Source organism: Prosopis cineraria, unplaced genomic scaffold (assembly GCF_029017545.1).
Source record: "Prosopis cineraria cultivar Desert tree isolate PC_DT_omini unplaced genomic scaffold, ASM2901754v1 PC2, whole genome shotgun sequence".
In the NCBI taxonomy this organism is placed as follows: Eukaryota; Viridiplantae; Streptophyta; class Magnoliopsida; order Fabales; family Fabaceae; genus Prosopis; species Prosopis cineraria.
The window spans coordinates 35169256-35191546 of NW_026555333.1; the positions used below are offsets into that span (position 1 = coordinate 35169256).

Here is a 22291-nt window from a genome sequence, read left to right on the forward strand (position 1 = left end):
CAAGTCAGAGACAACAATGGATACTTTCCAACTTGCTGGCAAGTCATGTTGCTTCTGGCTCTTACTCAACTTGCTCACTATCATTGTTTGTGTTGATTCTTTTGCACCTCCAGAGACTCACTACCATGAATTTGTTGTAAGTGCCAGCTTTATGATAATGTGTTATGCTACTGGTTATCATGTCACAGATCCATGAATATTATGATGAAGCTAGTTACTGATTAGCATGGCTTCAAATATTGAATGAAATAGATTCAAACGACGCCAGTGAAGAGGCTGTGCAAAACTCTCAAAGTACTCACTATCAATGGGCAATTCCCAGGGCCGACAGTGGAAGCTAGAAATGGAGATTCACTTGTCATCAAAGTAACTAATGCTGCAAGATACAACATTTCCATCCACTGGTAATCAATATCACATTCATCTTGACAAGTTCACTTGTTGGTTCATCATGCTTGATATTTGATTTTCCTCATAATTAATCTGATGTGCTTCTAGGCATGGCCTTCGAATGCTGCAGAACCCATGGGCAGATGGACCTACTTATGTGACTCAGTGTCCGATCCCACCAGGGGGGACTTACACATATCGCTTTACTATCAATAACCAGGAAGGCACGCTATGGTGGCATGCTCACACTGGATTCCTCAGAGCTACTGTCTATGGAGCTTTCATAATCTATCCAAGATTGGGTTCTCCTTATCCTTTCTCAATGCCCAAGCGAGAATATCCCATTCTTCTTGGTATATCTCTTGAGCTTTCTCAGTCATCTATGCTCTACTAGGCTACTCCTATTTTTTTGCCTTCGCAAATTGAGATTGAAGCTTATAATCAAACAGTAAACACTTCCAGTGCTATTGAGCACCTCATGTTCTATGAATCCAAGGCAGTCAAATCTGATTATGTCTATGATTAACAGGGGAATGGTTCGGTAGAGATCCAGTGAGTCTCCTAAGGATGACACAATTTACAGGAGCACCTCCAAATGTATCTCTTGCATACACCATTAATGGTCAACCTGGAGATCTCTACAGATGCTCCAGCCAAGGTTTTAAATTATTTTCAAATCACCACTACAAAGTATATTAACATTCTCTCAGGTTGAAAAGGATAAAGAACTGACCATAACTCATGATGTAATGACTACGCAGATACTGTACGAATTCCAGTAGAACCCGGTGAGACAATTCTCTTGAGAATAATCAACAGTGCACTTGAACAAGAACTCTTCTTTTCAATTGCCAACCACAGGATGACCGTTGTTAGCATTGATGCCGCTTATACCAAGCCATTCACCACAACAGTCCTCATGATAGCACCAGGCCAGACAATCAATGTCCTCCTCACAGCTGATCAAGCCCCAGGTCGTTACTACATGGCAGCACGTGCTTACGAATCAGCCCAAAATGCTCCTTTTGACAACACCACCACCACTGCTATCCTCGAATACAAATCTGCTAGCTGCAAGAATTGTGGACAATTCTCAAGACCAATATTGCCAGCTCTTCCAGCCTTTAATGATACAGCAACTGCAACTGCATTCAATGCTGGACTCCGGGGCCTTTCCCAGGTTAAGGTATTCCAAGAGGTTGATGTGAGTCTTAATTTCATAGTGGGTTTGGGATTGATCAATTGCACAAATCCTAATAGCCCCCGTTGTCAAGGACCCAATGGAACTCGTTTTGCAGCCAGCATGAACAATGTATCTTTTGTACTCCCAAGAACTACCTCCTTAATGCAAGCATACTATCAAGGTACACCTGATGTCTTCACCACAGACTTTCCCCCTGTTCCACCTCTGCAATTTAATTATACTGGGAATGTGCCCCGAGGCCTATGGACGCCTTCTCGAGGAACTAAGCTTTACAAGTTGAAGTATGGTTCCAATGTGCAAATTATTTTCCAGGATACAAGTATAGTAACAACTGAGGATCACCCCATGCATATTCATGGATACCATTTCTTCATAGTTGGTTCAGGTTTTGGGAACTTCAACCCAGCAACAGATCCTGCTAAGTTCAACCTTGTGGATCCACCAGTGAGGAACACCATAGGAACACCTCCAGGTGGATGGGTGGCCATTCGTTTTGTAGCTGATAATCCAGGTAATATGCTACTGACAAATTTATTAGTCCTAATCTCTCAACTTGAATGAAAAAATACATTACTAGTTACATGATTTTCATTTATTGGTTCACAACAGGGATTTGGTTCGTGCATTGTCACATAGATTCACATCTCAATTGGGGTTTGGCAATGGCATTCCTGGTAGAGAATGGTGTTGGACCATTACAGTCAGTAATACCACCACCACCAGATCTACCAAGATGTTAAGATGAAGAATACGTCATCAATCATACACTTTACGCTCGTCAAATATTAGCTCGCTGTTTGCAAATTCTACAAATATTTTCCAAAATAGTCAATGTTATTTTCCAAATATTTGCAAATTCTACCAAGTGTGGTTTTCTGCTTTCATACCTAGTCCAGAATAGGATGATGCTCAAAATTGAGCAGCAAAGTTGTGTTCCCTTGATTGTGTAAGCCTCTTGAAAGATGCATACTTTCATACCATGTGTGGTTTTCTGCTTTCATACATAGTCCAGAATAGGATGGTGCTCAATTGAGCAGCATACTTGCGTTCCCTTGATTGTGTAAGCCTCTTGAAAGACAAATAACAGAGGAATGATTTCTTATCATTTGTATTGTCAGTCCTTTTGTTCAGGAAAAATATGTTCCATTCTGACAAGTTGATAGTCAAGGTTGTAGACATAAATTCCCAATCGAAAGAGATTATTGGGTAGATTATGTAAACTAATTCTAAGTAAACCTAATCAATCGTGGATTAACAAGTAAACCAACATGTCAAAGATTGATGCCCAACAAAATCATGTGCTTGTCCATTATTAATGGGATCCATCAATCTTTAGTAAACCAAGGCTACAAAAAAATTTTCCTCATTGAGTCCTTGTCCTACGGTGCCATCACCATGCAGGGATACGTAAACTGATCCAACATCAAAATACTTTTTTAACTGGGTTAATCAAATCAGTAGGATGCAACAGGATCACAACATATCATTTATTAAATATAATCATATACAATTTCAATGATTGTGTATGGTGGTTTGAGTACCGGACCATACTACTCATGGCTAGTGAATAAAATAACTTGCTAGATGCCTAGATATTTTATTATACAAATTGATATATTGATTGATTCCGTAACACTAAAACGAAGGTTATAGCCAAGCCAATCACATTAAAGATGTGAAAACATTAAACAAGCGATGAATCAGTGAAATGGAGGAGCTTTTTTCTTCCTTTATTTTACTTTATTTTATTTTATTGGGGGGGTGGGTGATGTGTTCTTAGTAAGGGGGAAGGGGAGTTCAGTAGACCTTGCTTTTGAGCAAAATGAAAAAGAAAACCCATTTTGGAATTTAGCAAACTCTGATCATACCTCTGATCTGACATTGTAAATAAAGTTTTCTGGCCAAGCTCAAATGTCTCATGTATCAAGCTACAAATTTCAAGCAACGAGTATCATTGTGTACATTTTGACAACGATATGAACAGAAGCGCGTGCCACATCTAACACAAGTATAGTTGGCTGAAAACCCACAAACTGTACAAAAGTGGCGACGGCAGGTTGAGCTTGGAGGTCCAACTGCTGCTTTCCAATAAGATGGTACATGCAGAGGTAATGATTCTAGGTTTGCCTATGTTTGTAAATGAAGTTAGCTTTAAAAAATCAAAGCAAGTAGCAACTAGATAAGCAAGAGATTGTCAGTGTATATTGCTTATATGGTTTATTCACCTCATGTAAGAGCTCAAGGAAAGTTCTTGGGGCCTTCCTTGCTTCAAGTGCCTTTGCCTGCCGGGTCGTCCTTTTGGTGCCCTTGGACTGCTTTTTTTGCACATACACTACATAAACAGGTCCAGAAAAAGAGAATAGTGAAAGGAATCCATTAACAACCAAATGCAAGCATTTCATGGACAATTAATTCTTAAGCGCCTTGTGACTCCAAATGATTCACTAACAGCCAATGAGATTCACGATTTTACGCAATGGTCAAATATCAAATAAAAGAAGAAAGAGAAAAGAAATATAAACAGTTTCAGAAAACCAAGGCGATATAAACCTTGATCTTCATCATCTAGAGAAGCTTCGTCATCATCAATAGCTTCTGCAGTCTCAAATCCTGCATTGTCATTCTCCAAAGCTTCAAGGCGAGCAAGTGCAGCCTAAAATTAGTAGTTCAAACTTTACCATATGGTTGAATGAAAAACCAAACTCGTTAACACCTTATAAATTTATTCAGAATTTTCAACCTGTGTGCGATTATCACTGCTAGCAAGGGCAGCAACCATTTTCGGTGCAACCTTTCGAGTTCGGCTTGACATTCGGCGAAGAGGGTTAGAGTTTTCGTCCTCCATTTCTGCATAACAAGGTCAAATTTGAAAGCTTGCACAAAACAAAAACATGAAAGCTAAGAAATAAAAGAGACTGGAAAATGGCTAGAATTGAACCCCAAACTTATTGTTCCCACTTCATTCTAAGTTTAGGTATCCTTCTCTTCCCTTCCCTCAGTGACTTTGAGGAATCGAAAGAAGAAAGTACACACAGAGAACTTATTGTGGCAAGAAACAGAACACTGTAATTTCACTGGCTAAGTAGCTTGGCTTGACAAATAGGATGGGCCCATTTTCCTTTGCGAGTGATAGAATGGGCTGATTTTCAGGAGAATGATAGTTAGGTCTTCATCTAATGACGATCCAGTGCTTGACAAAATTTTCTCATTTAATTTCCCAACCAATTTAGGAGCAAGTTTTTCCAAAGCAAAGGATAAAGAAGTTCTAAAATAATATACCACTATGTACTTTAACTATATTTTTTGGCGAAGTTCATGTTGGATTTTATGACAATTATAACTATATATTTTGGCATGTGGTTAGTGTTGTTATTTGGATGATGATCTTAAATGGTCTGATTATGCAATTATATGACTCGGACAAGCATGTAAATAATTTCAAATGTTATGTTGAATATAGAAGCATGTTTAAATATGTTTGAGCATGTGCATGAGTTTGAGCTTGGGTCCAATGCCCAAGAATCATGTATGATAGTTATAGAATATCCCAACACATCCAAATGAATTCATCCAATGCATTAGTAAGCCCTGAAGTAATGATAATTGGTATGTGCAATTATAGCCTAAAAGGATAATTTTAAGGGTAAAATGAGAATTAAATTTGAAGGACAAATTCTGAACAGTATGGAAGCAGATTCCGTTTGGAATTATTTTTTTGAGAAAATTAATCTTTTAATCCTTCAACTTTTAGCTCACTTGTAACTCAATCCTTCAACTATAACTCATTGTAACCCAATCTCTCAACTATGACTTACTACGACTCAATCCCTCACCTTTTGACTCACTCATAACTCAATCCTTATTTTTCAAATTTTTTTTAATAATTATCATAATCAAATAAGAGGGATAAAGCAAATTCTCATATATTGCTCTAAAATACCCTCCTCTAGCTATTTGATGTGGGATTTAAGCTAACGTGTAAAAAAGAGAGAACTAACAAGAGTTGAGGGATTAACAAGTGAGTCAAAAGTTAAAGAACTGAATCATTGAGAATCTGCAGTGCTGAAAGTCTTGCTTTATTTGAAAGACTGAAGCATACATATAGAGGAGAGAAGATCTGATAGTATCGCACCAAATCTGCCCTAATAACTAAGAAAGATAATAATAAAATATTCTGATTCTAATATCCCTATAAATCTGTAAAAATATCTCTAAGAAAATAAAAATAATTATAATGAATTAAACTAGGGCTAGATAAGTTGATAATGGGCCTAGGCTAAGTTGGCCCACTTCCAACACTCCCTCTCAAGCTGGCGAATAAATATCAATCATTCCCAACTTGCTTATTAGCTCTTCAAACTTGGTTTGCATCAGAGGTTTAATCATCACATCTGCAGCTTGCTTTCCTAATGAAAGGTAGGAAAGATCTATAACCTTAGCTTCTGTTTTTTTCTTTAATGAAATGTCTATCAATTTCCACATGTTTTGAACGATCATGTTGAACTGGGTTGCTGGCAATCTTCAAGGCAGCCATGCTATCACACCACATTTTAATTGGGGTATTTGGTTGTACACCAAGTTCTTTAAGTACTTGTACAACCCATATGCCTTCACAAATTCTAAGGGCTAAGGCCCTATATTCAAATTCCACTAAGCTTCTAGACACAACCGGCTGTTTCTTACTTCTCCATCTCACAAGGTTTCCCCACACAAAGGTGCAATACCCTGTAGTAGAGCGCCTATCAAGAATGGATCCTGCCCAATCAGCATCAGTATATACTTTTATATCTGTTTCACTTTTAATATCAGGTGTTCTCTTGTTTCCATTCGTGTAGATCTCCACACTCTTTCTATCTCCTTTAGAAAAGAATAACCCCTTCCCTAGAGTAGTTTTAAGATATCTAAGAATACCATAGACAGCTTCCATATGCTCTTTTTGTGGATTACTAGCAAATTGGCTTACAACTTTGACAACAAAGATATATCTAGCCAGGTATAAGATAAATAAATTAGCTTTCCTACCAACTTCTGGTATCTCTCCTCATTGGTTGATTTCCCATCAGGTTTTACTTCTAGGTTGCAATTAAGCTCCATTGGAGTATCTGCAGGCCTAGAACCCATCATACCAATCTCCCTAAGAAGGTCAAGAGTGTACTTTCTCTGTGTGACATTGATGCCCTTCGATGATTGAGCTACCTCCAACCCAAGGAAGGACCTAAGGTGGCCAAGATCTTTAATCTCGAATTGGGCAGCAAGTTTTTTCTTCATTTTGTCAATCTCTTCAGTGTCATTACCTATCAATAGAATATCAACTACATAGACAATTAGTATGACAATCTTTTTACCAAACTTCTTAATAAAAGTATGATCTGCTTGACACTGGATATAACCAAATCCTTTGACAGCACATGTGAATTTTTCAAACCAAGCTCTAGGAGATTGTTTCAATCCATATAGGGACTTTTGGAGCTTGCAGATTTTGTTTGCATTCTTGGGTCCTCTCAAACCCAAGGGCATCTCCATGTACACTTCCTCTTCTAAGTCTCCATATAGGAAGGCATTTTTCAGATCTAGTTGATGTAGTGACCAATCTAATTTGCAGCCAGAGACAGCAAAACATTAATAGTACTAAATTTAACCACGGGTGCAAATGGCTCTTGATAGCCAATGCCATAAGTTTGGGTAAAACCTTTAGCAACTAACCATGCTTTGTATTTATTTAGACTCCCATCTAAGTTGTATTTCTTAGTAAAGACCCATTTTACTACCTACGATTGACTTCCCACTAGGCATATTAACAATTTCCAAAGCCCAGTTTTTGTCTAAGGCCCTCAATTCTTCATCAATGGCTAATTTCCATTTTGGATCAGATTTGGCTTCTTCAAAAGTTCTAGGTATTTCTTCATTATCAAGAGCGGTAGCAAAGGTCTTAAGCTTGGTGTTAAGCTTATCATAGGAGACATACCTTGCAATGGGGTGTTGAGTGCAACTCCTCTTGCCTTTTTTGAGAGCAACAGGCCACTGAAGATCTTCAGGATTATCCTCAAGTTGTGAATCATGACTTTGCCTTGGAACATCAATGGAACCCTCGCTGTGTGTGATTTGTTCAGGTTGATTTTCCCTCATTTCAGGTTGAGGTCAGGACTAGCACAAACAGGTGTTTCTGGTTCAGGATTGATAATGCCAATGGATTCATAACTTAGATGATCATTCCCTATAGTGGCACAAATTAACCATTCACTATCATTCTACCCCTGAATAGGTAATTTGGGATAGAATGGAAGTGATTCAACAAATCTAACATTCATAGTGACATAGAACTTCCATGTTTCAGGAGAGTAACATTTGTACCCTTTTTTCGTTGAGGAGTAACCAAGGAAGAGACATTTAATAGATCTAGAATCCAGTTCCCCCTCCCCCATCATGGAAAACAAACCATGCACCCAAAAACCCTTTTTGGAAGGGAATTTATAAGATGCGAGTGAGGATAAGATTCTAAAAAGCTGTGGAGAGGAGTTTGAAACTTGAGAATTTTTGAGGGCATACGATTGATGAGATAAGCAGCAATTAGAACAGCATCTCCTCAAAACTTATTGGGTATATTACCACCTAACAAAAGAGATCTAGCTACTTCTAAGAGATGTCTTTTTTTTCTCTCAGCCACACCATTTTGTTGGGGTGTATGCACACAAGATGTTTGGTAGTGTATCTTTTTTTCAATAAGAAAGGTCCGTAGGTCAGTGTTAAGATACTCAATTCCATTGTCACTATGAAGTATTTTAATAGAAGTCTAGAATTGATTTTGAACAAAATGATAAAAGTTTTTAAAGATAGTAACAACTTCAGACTTGTTTTTCATTAAAAACAGCCACATAAGGTGGGTATGAACATCAATGAAAGTAACAAACCACCTAGCTTTAGAGTGAGTTTCGATTTTAGAAGGACCCCACACATCACTGTGCACAAGAGTGAAAGGATTAATAGGTGCATAAGTAGAAGCAGGATAAGGAGTGCGAGTTTATTTGGCAAACTGACAGATATCACAATGAAAATTGATTTTATTCATAGAGTTTGGAAACAAAAGTTTCATATAATTAAAACTAGCATGACCTAATCAAAAATGCCATAACAAAGTCTCTTCTTGAGACATAACAGCAGAAGCAAAAACAGGTTTGGAAACAGAACTAGGATCAGTCAAAAGGTCTTTCTTTTTGGGTTTCCCTTCAAGGTAGTAGAGTCCATTGTGTTCCTTAGCATTGCCAATCATCTTCCCCAAGGCTAAATCCTGAAAAAAATAGTGAAATTTGTCAAAGATTGCAAGGCAATTTAACTGATAGGCCATGCATTTGACAGACAGCAAATTGCACTGAATATCAGGTACATACAGCACATTCCTCAACACAATAAACTCTGAAATAACAACTGTTCCAGATTCCATAACTTGTGCATAAGTATTATTAGCTACTTGCACACGCGTGTGTTCAGAATAAGGACTAAACTCAGAAAACAACTCCTGAAATCCAGTGATGTGATCCGTAGCACCAGAGTCAACAACCTAGATATTTTTACCCCCATTAACAGCACTAAAGTCAGTAAGTAGAGTTGTATTTGTTTGAGCCAATGTAACTAAAGGAGTGAGTTTCTCACTTGGTTTTTCTTGAGCATACCTCTCTAGGATTCGTTTGAGCATGACGAGTTCTTCACTGTTCAGTAAATTTCCTTCAGTTTGACTGACTGCAAAACCTTTGCTATCACCTATATTCCTTTGCTTCAAGTGACTAGGTTTACCATGGATTAGCCAACAAGTCTCTCAAGTGTGACCATTCTTGTTGCAATTATCACAACAAAGAGACTTCTTCCCTTTTGAATCTCCCCCTTGATTGCCCCGAGTCACCATAGCAGAGAATTCGGTAGTTGGTAGAGGAGTAGGAGAAGAAAGTTGAACAAGAGCCTTACGGCTTTCCTCATATTTTATCATGTTAAACATTTCATCAAGTGAAGGAAGAGGTTTCATGCCCATTATATGACCTCCAAGATCTTCAAACAAGTCATGGAGGCCAAGAAGGAATTCATAGCATCTTTCACGTTCAACAACCCTTTTGTAGTAAACTTCATCAACGTGACACAACCACTGATGAACTTTATATAGATCTATATGCTGCCATATACGCATCAAGGAAGTGTAATATAACATAACTGATTTCTCTCCCTGCATGAGAGTTCGAAGAGCCCGTTTTGCTTGAAAAATAGCTGCAGTATTCTCTTGAACAGAGTAGGTACGCTGTGCTGTTTCCCAGATTTCTTGAGCAGTGTTGGCAAGAAGGTAGTTCTCACTAATTTTACTGTTCATAAAGTGAACTACCCAGGCCATAACCGTATTATTTTCTGCACACCACACTCCATATTTGGGATCACCAGTTTCTGGCGCCTTTGGATGCCCAGTCAAGTAACACTCCTTGCTGCATCCTCGCACGAACATCAACACATTTCTGGACCATTGTAGATAATTGTTGCCGTTGAGTCAATGGGTAATGATGAGTTGAGAGGAGGAATCTGTATGTGAATTCCCAAAGGAACTCACACCAATCCCCTGTGTTCGCAGTCCCGCTTGAGCTTCCACCTTGCGCCAGGGAGTTTAGAGGAGATTCTCCATCTGTGGTGAAAGCTCTGGGACTCGTTAGCACTACCTTATACAACATAGGAGTCACAGCTCTGATACCATGAGAATCTGCAGTGCTGAAAGTCTTGCTTTATTCGAAAGACTGAAGCATACATAAAGAGGAGAGAAGATCCGATAGTATCGCACCAAATCTGCCCTAATAACTAAGAAAGATAATAATAAAATATTCTAATTCTAATATCCCTATAAATCTGTAAAAATATCTCTAAGAAAATAAAAATAATTATAATGAATTAAACTAGGGCTAGATAAGTTGAAAATGGGCCTAGGTTAAGTTGGCCCACTTTCAACAGTCATAAGCAAGTCATAGTTGAGGGATTGAGTCGCAGCAAGTAATAGTAGGGAGACTGAGTTACAAGTAAGTTAAAATTTGAAGGATTAAAAGATTAATTTTTCCTTTTTTTTCAAGTAAAGTATTTCAAGAGCTTTAAATAATAGAGACTTGAACCAACCTCAAACAATAAAATCATCCATCCAGTAATTATTTGTGGATGCTGTAAATTCATAGGTCAACCAACGCTCTTTCTAGCTTTATCTCCAGCTTCCTTAATCCAACAACATTGCTAAAAAACCCATTTTGAAAATGCTAGAGTTCTTGCTAGTTCATTCCTGGTATCCTGATGTGGTTTTTTATTTCTAATCGATCAAATACTGTGTAGGAGTGAACAAACTTGAAACTTTGATATTTTCTTGGAATTACTAACAATGTGTTCTAGCCAAGTGATTACTGACATACCATTAACAAAGGAACAGTAAAAACTAATAGAGCAAGCAAGCCAAATTAATCCAAAAGGAGGGCTACGCACATGGAAGTGGCATCAGAATGGCAGATAATAACAATGGGAAAAATTCCAAGTTCTGATTGTTCATTACTTGCTAATGGGTTTAAGAAAAAATGAAATCTAGTACATGTTAAGCAAGAAAATACATCATATATATATTCTTGCAAGATGATTGATAAGTAACAACACAATTTTGAACATGAGAATACATACGCAATAGAAGAAAAGAATTCAATTGAGCATGGATATAGCCATACAGAGCCAAAATTTCAACATCCAGAGCTTCAATCATTCAATCATTCCAGCAGATTCAACGCAGATCTCACAGCAAAAATCAAATTAAAATAAGAGACATGAATGTGAACCAGAATAAGAAGCTGACAATAAAAATAAAACCAGAATAACCAGACAGCAAAAATCAAACCAGAAAAAAAAAAAGCATGCACCAATGTGACTGCAAATCAGAATAAGAAGAAGACAGCAAAAATTGAACCCCAACCAAAAAAAAAAAAAAAAAGCAAACAACCAAAATAAAACATGAATAAGAAGCAGATACCAAATCGAACCTCAATCTGAAGTTCTAATTGGCGAGTATGGAGACTGAAGAGAATGTGAACAGTAATGTGAACTTCAAAGCTTCAGCCTTTAGATCGGTATGGAGTATGGCTACACAAAGGACGGACAGGACAGGACTTCAATCTAGCCCGAAGTATAGTCTTTTTTATGGAAAGGACTAGATTAGTCAACCTGTCATCTAAAGTAATGATTTGATTCAAGGCTGACATACTCCAAATGCTGATTCTGTACAGGTCCTCATTTTATACGAGGATTGGATTTGTCTCACTCCTCTTTCTGGACGAGCTAAGATAGATGCTGTTTGATAGAGTACCAAGTAGTATAGGATAATGGGTGATGTGGGGGAGTTAGAGAGATATAGGAACAATTATTATTTTCAAGTTATTTTAGATATTATCTGTTTAATAATATTTTTCAGATTATTTTTCTGTTTCATTGAGTGGTCCTCAAATTCAGGAGTACTGGATGCTTGTGGATTATGTTAATCATTTTATTATTTATTTATTTATTTATTTTTCAGATAGTTATGCCCCATTATCTAAGTTATGGATTAGTGGGAGTATTTTTAGGAATTATTAGTTATTTTTCTATCTATAAATATTGAAGCACGACATGTAGAAATCACCTAGAAATACAATCCTTCTTTCGTTGTAATAGTGGAGATTCTCCTTGGCTTTATTAGCTGTGTGAATTTAAGATTCTTGGTCATCTTCTACTAAAGATTTTCCTTCACCTTTATTAATTTATGAAGTTAGATCATGATTTCATATTTTAATAAAGATTTATTTTCCTCATTGCTCTCTACCCATCTTGGATTCTATCACTATTTCAGGTCTTCATTTTAGGAAAACCTTGATTGGGACATTCACTAGCTTACCATTGCCTACAGGCAACCTCACTCCAAAGAATGAAAATCCTTAAAAGAACTGGCGTAAGTAGACAAAGTGTTCCCTTTCTCTAGATACAGCCCAGAGTCGTCAGGCAGGACCGGTGTTGGTTCACAAGAATATTAATAAAGATGCAGAGAACAATCAAGTGTTCCTGATAGAAGTATTAGCCCTGAAGTTTAACAGGTGAATAAGAATGCCAAGTGCGATGTAAATACAGATGAAATTTGATCTTCATTTTAAATATGATGATTGACGTTGTCCTTCCTTTTAATATGGAGTGGCATGAATAATTTTATACTATTTTATTTATCTCTTGCCATGTTCAATGCCGAAAAGAAATACAAATAAACAAGGGACGCAACCTCGTAATTTAGTCGAACACTTCCACCTGAATCCTAATCAGTACACTTAATTTAGTTAACCTCTAATGTCTAATCAAAAGCATAAATACAGATACGGATGCTTGGACGGGTATTATGGGTTTCAAGGACATTCTCTCATCTACTCGATCATCGCAAGCTTCTTCATCGTCGTCGTAATTTATATATGCAATTTTATAGATTTGTTTACTTTTATTCACCATTTATAAGGTCTCTGTCGGCAATACAGATCCATATCAACACTCTTGATTAAAGTTGTGAGTTATCAAGAAGCTATCAGACCAACAAATCAGAGCAGAGAAACACTAACTTAAAGAAAAAAGAAAGAGGACCCGAACCAGAGGAACAAGTTCGAATCAGACCCACAAGCTAAAAGCCAGATCACCACGAGCTATCAGACCACAGCAGCACACCAATCAGACCCACAAGCGACGACGGAACTTCAACGGCGGAGAAATGGTGGCGGACGGCAGAGGAGAGAACGTGTTTCGGCTGAGGGCCCGGAAAGGCTATGGCAGCGTCTGCGCCTACGGGAATAACAAGTCGAGCATGAGCGTTGAATGCAGTGGAGTGAAGGAACCGGTAAAAAAGGGTTGGGTTTGCGTGAACATCGCAGTGGTGAGCGCCATGGGGGTCCGTGATAAAATCTGAAACATTTAAATGTCAAATTTAAAGAATTGTTATATATTTTTATTTTTATTTTTATTAAAATAAAAATTATAAAATAATTTTAATAAATTTTTTATTTTTAATATGATATAGATTTAATTTAGAAGGCCTAATTTAATATTAAAATTTTTATCATTATTATATATTAACTATTCAGATGTATTCTATACAGTTTAGATATAATTTGGTGTTAATCTGGATTGTGTAAGATACATCTAGATAGTTAATATATATCATAAAAATTTTAATATTAAATTAGACACTTTAAATCAAATCTAAGCCATGTTAAAAATAAAAAATTTTAAAATTATTTTATAATTTTTATATATTTTTATTTTAATAAATATAATATATAATAATATTTTAAATCTGGATCATTTAGATAATTTTAATAAATATCGTATATGATAATATTTAAAATTTGGATCATCCAAATTTCTGGACGATCCAAATTTCATTACAACACTAACTAATATGCATACACGATTAGGCTTCATATTCAAAATATTAAAAAAATAAATATAATATAAAAAGTTTTAGTTTAATCCTTCAATCTTATAAAATATTATTTCGATCATATAACTCTAACACTATCAATGTCAAATAATTATTTTTTATATCAATTATTGTTATTTTAAAAAAGATAAATGTGTAAATTTAATCATGAACTATTTTTTAAAGAAGAGTATATGATATCTTATATTATAACGTGATACAAAATATATAATCAACTATTTAAAATAGAGTGTCCATCACCTCCCCATTAACTTGACAGACATTTATTCTCCTTATAAGGCCCACTTGAATTTCATTTGACCATTCAATGCACTCCCTCCCCCATTCTTATCACCTTCTTGATGTTGCTTGCCATGCTGCAAACCATTGTGTCTATTTTATCTCCTTCAATGCACATGTATAAAGCTCATTTAACCCAGCAATACATCCCACATCTCTTGCAAGTGCCTTAACAGCACCCCATGCCAAACTAAAGCGAAAGCGGCACCCACACGCTAGTTAAAACTAATGCATTGTTTCACCATGGTTTGTTATGTCTTTTTGTTGCTAATGCATATTAGCAAGATCAGGAATTCATGACTTGGGAAGTCATTCATCAACTGGTGCATGGTGAATTTTGCGAGGCATTTGATTAGGCTATTGACCTCAACAATCCAATCATCCCAATAGATAATGGGGACAGGCCCATAGTTACGGACTAAGTTGAGGGGGATGGAGGTGATTAAACTGTGTTGCATGAGGCTGGTGATGGGTGGCTCCCAATTGATGTAATGTATTTCAGGAACAAGAGCCAATGTAGCATTTAGTTCAATCTAGCTCTTCGCCTCAAAGTTAGCCTTTCATATTATGTCTTTCCACTCTTTGACATTGTTTTCATCTTCGCTGGAGGAATCCAAGTCTTTTGACATAGGTTTGGGAGGGAAGTTTAAATCAGGGTAGATGTTGAAGAAATGAGCAACACCGTTCAAAGGGCTAGCATATTGACAGGTCCTGATGGATGCCGCCATGAAAGAAAGTAAAATTAGCTTTTGTGGAGTGGGAAGTTCGCAATACTTTAGAGAGAGCATTTGTGTGTTAAATCAATTGTCAAATGAAGATAGCACCAAGCCTGCATAAATGTCTGTTAGTTAAAAATAAATAGAAGGTGTCAAATTATGAGTTTATTAGTTGATGATTTATTTTGTATTACTTTATAATATAAGATATTGGTTACTTCTCAAAAAATAATTTATAGTTAAATTTGAGCATTTATCATTTAAAAAAATTAAACTTAATATGTCAACATTTAATAATAATTTTTCAATATTTGAAAGTTCAATGTAGTAATTTTTTGTTGATAAAACAAATCGTGGTAGAATAATAAGACTAAAAAGACACAAATTAAATAACCAAAATAAAACTTTATATAAAATTAAAAAACTAAATGTATACTTTAGCCAAAAATAATTATACTTGTATTAAAATTTACCAGGTCAAATCAAACCTAGTGGTATGATATTACAGTCTTCTATCTAATATAACCCAAAAATGAAGTCTAGTTTGGTTTGTCCAGTGGGTCAATTTTTTTTTTTTTTTGCACTAGACCAGGTTTCCTGGGTTGGATTAGACTACTGGGTTTCTGCACAGCCCTTAAATAAGGAGGAAGCTGTTATGCTCTGCTCATTGAAATTAAACTCGGAAGCTTCGGTTTGTTGACAAAGAGGGAGTGAAGGCCTTCGGTGTTTTCGTTAGGCACCTTCATCAAAATCACTTTCTTTTTCCAATACTCATGACGATAAGCCATCCTCTCCTATCAACTGCCCTCACAAGTCACTGTGAGGGATGAACAGTTGTAGCTTGCATGAATAGTTCAGGCTCTCATGAATATTTCCAGGTTGGCTCTAGCGCCCCCTTCTCAAAATCATCTTTCCTTCCAAATGAGATTTTCGCGAATTTTCATTTCGCTCCTATTAATTTAAAATCTTTCAAATGTAGCGAGCGCTTGTCTTTTGAATTCCCTCGCCCCAATAGTTCAAGATCTCACTTGCCACACTTGACTCCCTTTTTGAAAAATGTTAATTACATAATGAAATTCAAAAATTCTAACAATCAATGTCAACTTATAATAATGTATGCAAAAAATTATATAAATGCTTGTTAAATGGGGAAACAATAACTATATAGTTCAAATAGAAATATAAGAGATATTATATACATGACAAATAACCATCAACAACTATTGGGCTAAAGGTAGATTAGCTCGAACCCTCACAAGCCATCTATTGAACCTCTAATAAGGGTGTACTATGTGGCACAAAAGTACAACTACAATAAGTCTCCCAACATCTCTCACAAAAATCAAACAATTACACATCAATATAATACAATTGTACATTACAATTTTTACAATTTTTTCATTTTCAATAATATCACAACATAACATCCCACTTGACAAAAATATTTAAAAATACATATTTATCATTCCATAATTTTTTTCATAAACATAGCAAAATATTTTTCCAACAACAATGCACAAATTTTTTCAATAATCGCACAAATAACAAGAGGCTACAATAATCATAAATTAAAACATGGTTATCTCTTAGCTTTTTTAATAAATTATTCCTCACAATTTCTCTTCCACCATAATCTTTAACAAAAACATAATCTATAAATAATATATTATTTATAAATATTAATTTCAATTATCAAAACTAATAAAATAACTCTAATAATAGAATTAGAAAATATAACATAATTCTTAATCTTATTATTAATATAAATTTAGAATTAGTACCATCAAATAAAATTCATAACTTCTCTTTTAGTTATCAATGAATACTAATAAGCTAAAGTCAACCTTTAAATCAACTTTTATTATCAAAATTTTCATTTTCATTTCATAAATTCACACTTAAAAATATGTAAAAATTGTAAATTTAATTTCAAGTCTAGAATCATTATTCTATAATCATAATAATTTATTTTTATCCCAAATAATTTTCTAAACCTCAATAAATCAACATATATTTTTAGATTTAACAAAAATTTACTCATAGGAGTTTAAGGTTTAACTCATAAATTTTAAATTCAAATCCTATCAACAAATTTATACTCTAAAATATTTATTATACTACTAACAACCTCAATATTTATATTTATTCATTATAAATTCATCCCTCTGCCAAACCATAAATTTTTTATCATCACCAAGTCAGAAGTTAAAAAGAAAGGATAGTTAAGAAAAAATTTTAAAATACTTATATAATTTTAAAAAATTTAAAACCTTATTTAAAATATTCTATTATGAAGCCTTGAATTAAATCCCTTCCTGTCTCACGCGCACTCTCTTTTCTTTATTTTTGCTCCTCTGTTGAAGACGCTGAAGCCGAAGAAAGGAGAAGGTACAAAGGAGAGGAGGTGTGCGGGAATTTAAAATGGTGTGGGGCCTATGTGTAAATCACACCCTTTTTCTTTCTGTTTTTTTTTTTTAAATAAAAGTACACCTTTCACATACAAACATACGCACGAGTCACTGTCCACCTTTTTTTTTTTTTTTTTTAATTTACTAATTTCTTTCTCTTATATTTTTTTTTCTTCTTTCATAATAGTAATGGTGGTAGTGATAATAGTAATGGTGGTAATGGTGGTCGTAATAATAATTATATTTTCTAACAATTTTAACATTAGAATTTTATTTTAAATTAGTTCAATAATTATCTCTTAAATAATTTACTTGCATTTAAATATTTTCTAAAATTTTTATTAATTCAAATTTACTATTAAAACTTAAATTGAAATGTTACACTTAAGGAAACCTTAGCTTGACAGAAAGAGAGCATTCAAGTTACGAGGGGAATGAGCTGGATTGGGTAGCTTTGAAATTAAACAAAATAGAGTATGGCTTCTACTTATATATCAGACAGATTCTATTACACTTGTAACATTCTCTTTATTACCTTACCACTTATCCAAAATCTCCATGATAAATATAAATTAAACCATATGATTATCAAATCATGGTTGTAGATTTTAATCAGTTATTAAAAGAATAGCCATAGTAGGAAGGAAACGACAAATCAAAGGTCTATTATGATTTAAAAGGTTTCAAAACAAATATTAGAATACTAACTTCAAAGCCAACAACAACTTCATTTGAAAATATAAATCATTCAAAGTTGGGATCTCAAGTTTAATAACTTAAACTTTAAAAATCAAATATAAACTAATTTAAAGCAAAGTAGAAACATATACGGAAGCGTGCAAATCATTTCACATAAGGTAACAAGTCAATTTAAGATCAAAAGAGCCAAAATAGCATTTTTGGCACAATATGCTGTGACATAATGCAGATATGCTACGTGTAATATCCACCTTGATATTATTAAAATAATACTCTTACACGTTGTTGTGATAACTAGGATTAGATAAAATCCCAAGTAAAGGTTATCACAATCCAAGGATTTAAAAGATAATAAGTTAAAATAATGAGATTATAAGAAAATCCTTTTTTAAAATAGTGTTTGAGCTCAAACCATAGTTAAAAATTAAATAAATATAATTATGGAAGCATGAAAATCAAATAGCCTTCAAAATAGGCTGAAACAACTATTCTTTTAAAAATCTAGCCCGTCCACCACAGTAGATGGCACAGAGGGACGAGTCCCTCGAAGACCATTTGTGCTGCAGCGCAACTATCATGCATCATGGCACACACTTACTGTCATGACTGCAGATTGTTGTCATGACAGCTCTTCAAACTTCTAGAGCGCGCTGTTTTGCCATCCAACATCCAATTTGAGCGATTCAAATGTCCATACGAAACTCTTTAAGCCCTCTAGCTAATAGCACTGGTCTCCCATTTAAATAATCATTCATTTAAAGGACAAAAGCTCAAACTCAAATTGGTTTGTTTTCACCTCAAAATACACACAAAGGTACCCAACTCACGATAGCAAAGCTATTAGCTCCAGAGACACTTTGACCACCTTAAACGGACCACACACAACATGACAATTCATTCATATCATATAAATAAGCAATCACACTCAAAATGACCACCAAACCCCCATCTAACAATAACACAAAATGGTGGATTGAATTTAGCACACATATCAACTTGGTCATTTTGGCACATAATTCACTTCAAATTCATCATTTATAATTATAACTTGGCCAAGCGCACACACTTAATCCATAACATCAACTTTAGATGAAGATACGCATACTTATCACAAATTCATACAAGTGATAACCAAAATAATGTCATGTTTCTATGTTAGCATTATATAATGGCAATATTCATTACAAACCCAAAAGAGAAAGGGGAAGAGCTATACTATAATGCTCTTCACTCTTCAATTTCCCCTTCCTTTCCCTTACCCTTACTGGAGCCCTCATCTGTAAAATATAACTACGGTATGAGATAAACATATTAGTAACCAATATAGTTAACTAAATGCTTATTATCACAAATAATCATGATAAAGTATTAAAACTAAGGTAATATCACATTTATCATATTTATGAGATAAATTCATCTTTTCATAACAATTCCACACAATTACATACTAGCATAATCATCTAACCATCAAACCTCCAATGCTCCCTAACATGAAACCATAGACTCTCCTGGATCAACCACTTATTGGCCCGAGCACACTTTTGATGGTAGAAACACTCGACCAAAGGTAATCTAACCCACTTACGGACTATGATTTTTTTGTCTTCACACATTTGTGATAGAGACGTCATTAACTTCTAGCCGCACCCTAACGGGTAATAAGGAGTTACCAAACTACCCGGATGTCCCATGATAACAGTCCTAAGTAATGCTGTATCCGATGTCTCATAGTGCTAATCCTACCATATGGATTTTTCATTCATACATCTTCACACACACATACCCCTACATATCTCGAATGAACTCCCACCCCCTATGATCATGCTTTTTCACACTTGTAATGCTTATCCACATTTCCACAACATTTACTTTCATATCATATATAGAGCCGGTAATTCGGGCTAAGCCCGACGGCTAGCCCGAATTGGCCGGAAAAATTTTAGGGCCGGGCTTAAAAAAAGGATGCTTTTTTATGTTCGAGCCTATTTGGGCCGGCCCGAATAGGCCCAAAAAAATTTAGGCCAAGCCCGATCGAGTTCGGGCTTGGCCCGAATACCCAAATAAAAAAAATTATATTTTAAAAAAATATATAAAATATAATAAATATTAATTAATTCTTTAAATTTTAGATCATTTTATACTAAAATACTATATATTTGAGTCCTAGACATCATTTAAGTATTAAAAAAATATATTTTATATTTTTTATAAAATAAAATAATTAATTTCAAAGTGAAAAAAATAATTAAAAATAATTTTAAAAATTAAATTCAGGTATTCGGGCCACCCGAAGTCCGAAGAAATTCGGGTCGAGCTTAGCTATTTGGGTTTCTCAAGGATACGGGCAGGGCCTATTCGGGCCGAGCCCGAATAAGCCCGACCCGCCCGAATTTCCGGCACTAATCATATATATATACACATATCTATTAGAATCAATGACTTTTCGAAATTTATTTTAGAAACGAATGTTCATGCTAAAATCATTTTTCAATATCAAATCATGCACAAAATTTGTAAATAACAAATTCATTACTTTGTATTTACTTTTACACAGTTATAATAGTTAATAAACACAATAAACTATATGGTTATTTCAACTCTTTGTCACACAAAAGGGTTACCATGGCTCAACGTTAGCTCCACATATTCTATATGCACAAGGTAGCTTGAGCGACACTCAATCTGTATAATGAAGTGACAATCATTAATTATTACTCCGGATAAACCCCAAATTCACTAGGTTCTAAGTGCCTATAACACTTAAATTCCTTACCTAACCACATCGACCATTTTAAAACACTCTAACCATCTTCTTAAACATCCTAACACACCAAAATCGACATCCAATTCCCCACATTATCTCAAAATCTTCACATTATACTTAGGGTTTATCTAAACCCTAACTAAAGAGTTCAAATCACTATAAAAATTATAAACTTAGGTTTAAAGGCTTGATTTAACTCCCCAAGACCTTAAATAAATCAATGGGTTCGGTCTAAACCCAAGGGAATTGAAGTCAAAGCCCTTATTGCCCATCAATCTAGATTTTCACATAAAAGAGGGAAAAGAGGGAATATAGAACTTACCCAATGGTGATTCAAAGCTCCAAATGCTTTTAAAATAGCCTAGGGATCACGTCCTAGCAGATCAGGAACTCTCCTCTATCGCTCTCTCATTTTTCCTTCTTTGTCTCTTCTATTTCTAGTCTATTTTTTTGAACTGTAAGTGCTAATTTGCACGTGCACTACGGTGCATTGACATGCCCGTCGCAGCATATGGCACAGAAAGCTACACTAAAATTTAACTCCCTTCCATACCATGACTCGCTCAAACATTGACCTAGGCCCCTTTGAAGACTGTCCAAGGATCCAAAAACTATATTAGTTTCCTATAAACCTCATTAATCAATAATTTATCTAAATTGACCAAATTACCTTTGGAAACACTGATAATTACCAACTGAGAAACTTAGGATGTTACACTGTGACATAAGATATAGCAAGCACACTTCAACAAGGTTTGGAGTTATGCTGCAGCATAACAATTTACACTATGACATGAAATGCAAAACCCATGAACGCAAGCAGACTTTTTAGCCAAAGTTTCAACACTCACCAAATCTCCATTCGAGGTCTGATTAAGGTAACTTAGGTGTTCATAGAAAGATCTTTCAAAACTCTAACTAATGGCATTAGTTTCATTTTTAAACTCTAACCTAATCACAAATTAGACACCCAAATGCAAACTAGTAGATTTTCACATTTAAACCATAACATGGGTGTTGGAAATTGTGCCCTAAGGTCAATCATTGTACTATGCACATTATTATTTAATGAATTTCTCTTTTGTTATCATAACAATTGCATATTCAATATGATAATTGTATCCCTGGACAAACTATAGTAATTGTCCTAGATGTCCCTAGTCGATCATCTTTAAGAGATCATAGATGAAACAAGACTAGTATGACTTTGATTAATTATAGAGATATAAATTAAAGTCATAGGTATTTGAAAGAGTACAAGGTGTTGGACTAACCTGCTATGAAAAAGTTGCATGGTACAAGTCATAAGCTTATCATATATAACTATATTACTAAGCC

At 35.0% G+C, this 22291-nt stretch overlaps 2 protein-coding genes across 11 annotated transcripts; one reads left to right on the forward strand and one right to left on the reverse strand.

Moving 5' to 3' along the window:
• LOC129302146 (laccase-3-like) lies at window positions 1-2699 on the forward strand. Its single transcript, XM_054940819.1, has 6 exons — window positions 1-136; window positions 253-404; window positions 499-743; window positions 920-1048; window positions 1152-2105; window positions 2204-2699. Exons 1-6 carry the CDS (start codon window positions 17-19, stop codon window positions 2332-2334), a joined length of 1731 nt encoding a protein of 576 aa, XP_054796794.1. The 5' UTR covers window positions 1-16; the 3' UTR covers window positions 2335-2699.
• A 718-nt stretch (window positions 2700-3417) lies between these two features.
• On the reverse strand, window positions 3418-13534 carry LOC129302240 (SWR1 complex subunit 6). Of its 10 annotated transcripts, none has more exons than XM_054940964.1 (6): window positions 13241-13534; window positions 7560-8879; window positions 4335-4441; window positions 4145-4247; window positions 3820-3926; window positions 3418-3721 (listed from the first exon to the last, which is right to left on the reverse strand). In XM_054940964.1, the coding sequence occupies exons 2-6, from the start codon at window positions 7669-7671 to the stop codon at window positions 3518-3520; spliced, it is 633 nt and encodes a 210-aa protein (XP_054796939.1). In that variant the 5' UTR covers window positions 7672-8879; window positions 13241-13534; the 3' UTR covers window positions 3418-3517. The 10 variants fall into 10 exon arrangements, 8 of the variants coding, with proteins under 8 accessions (XP_054796939.1, XP_054796940.1, XP_054796938.1 ...); XM_054940965.1 differs by lacking the exon at window positions 7560-8879 and adding an exon at window positions 11270-11377; XM_054940963.1 differs by lacking the exon at window positions 13241-13534 and adding an exon at window positions 9262-10356.
• Window positions 13535-22291: the final 8757 nt, after the last annotated feature.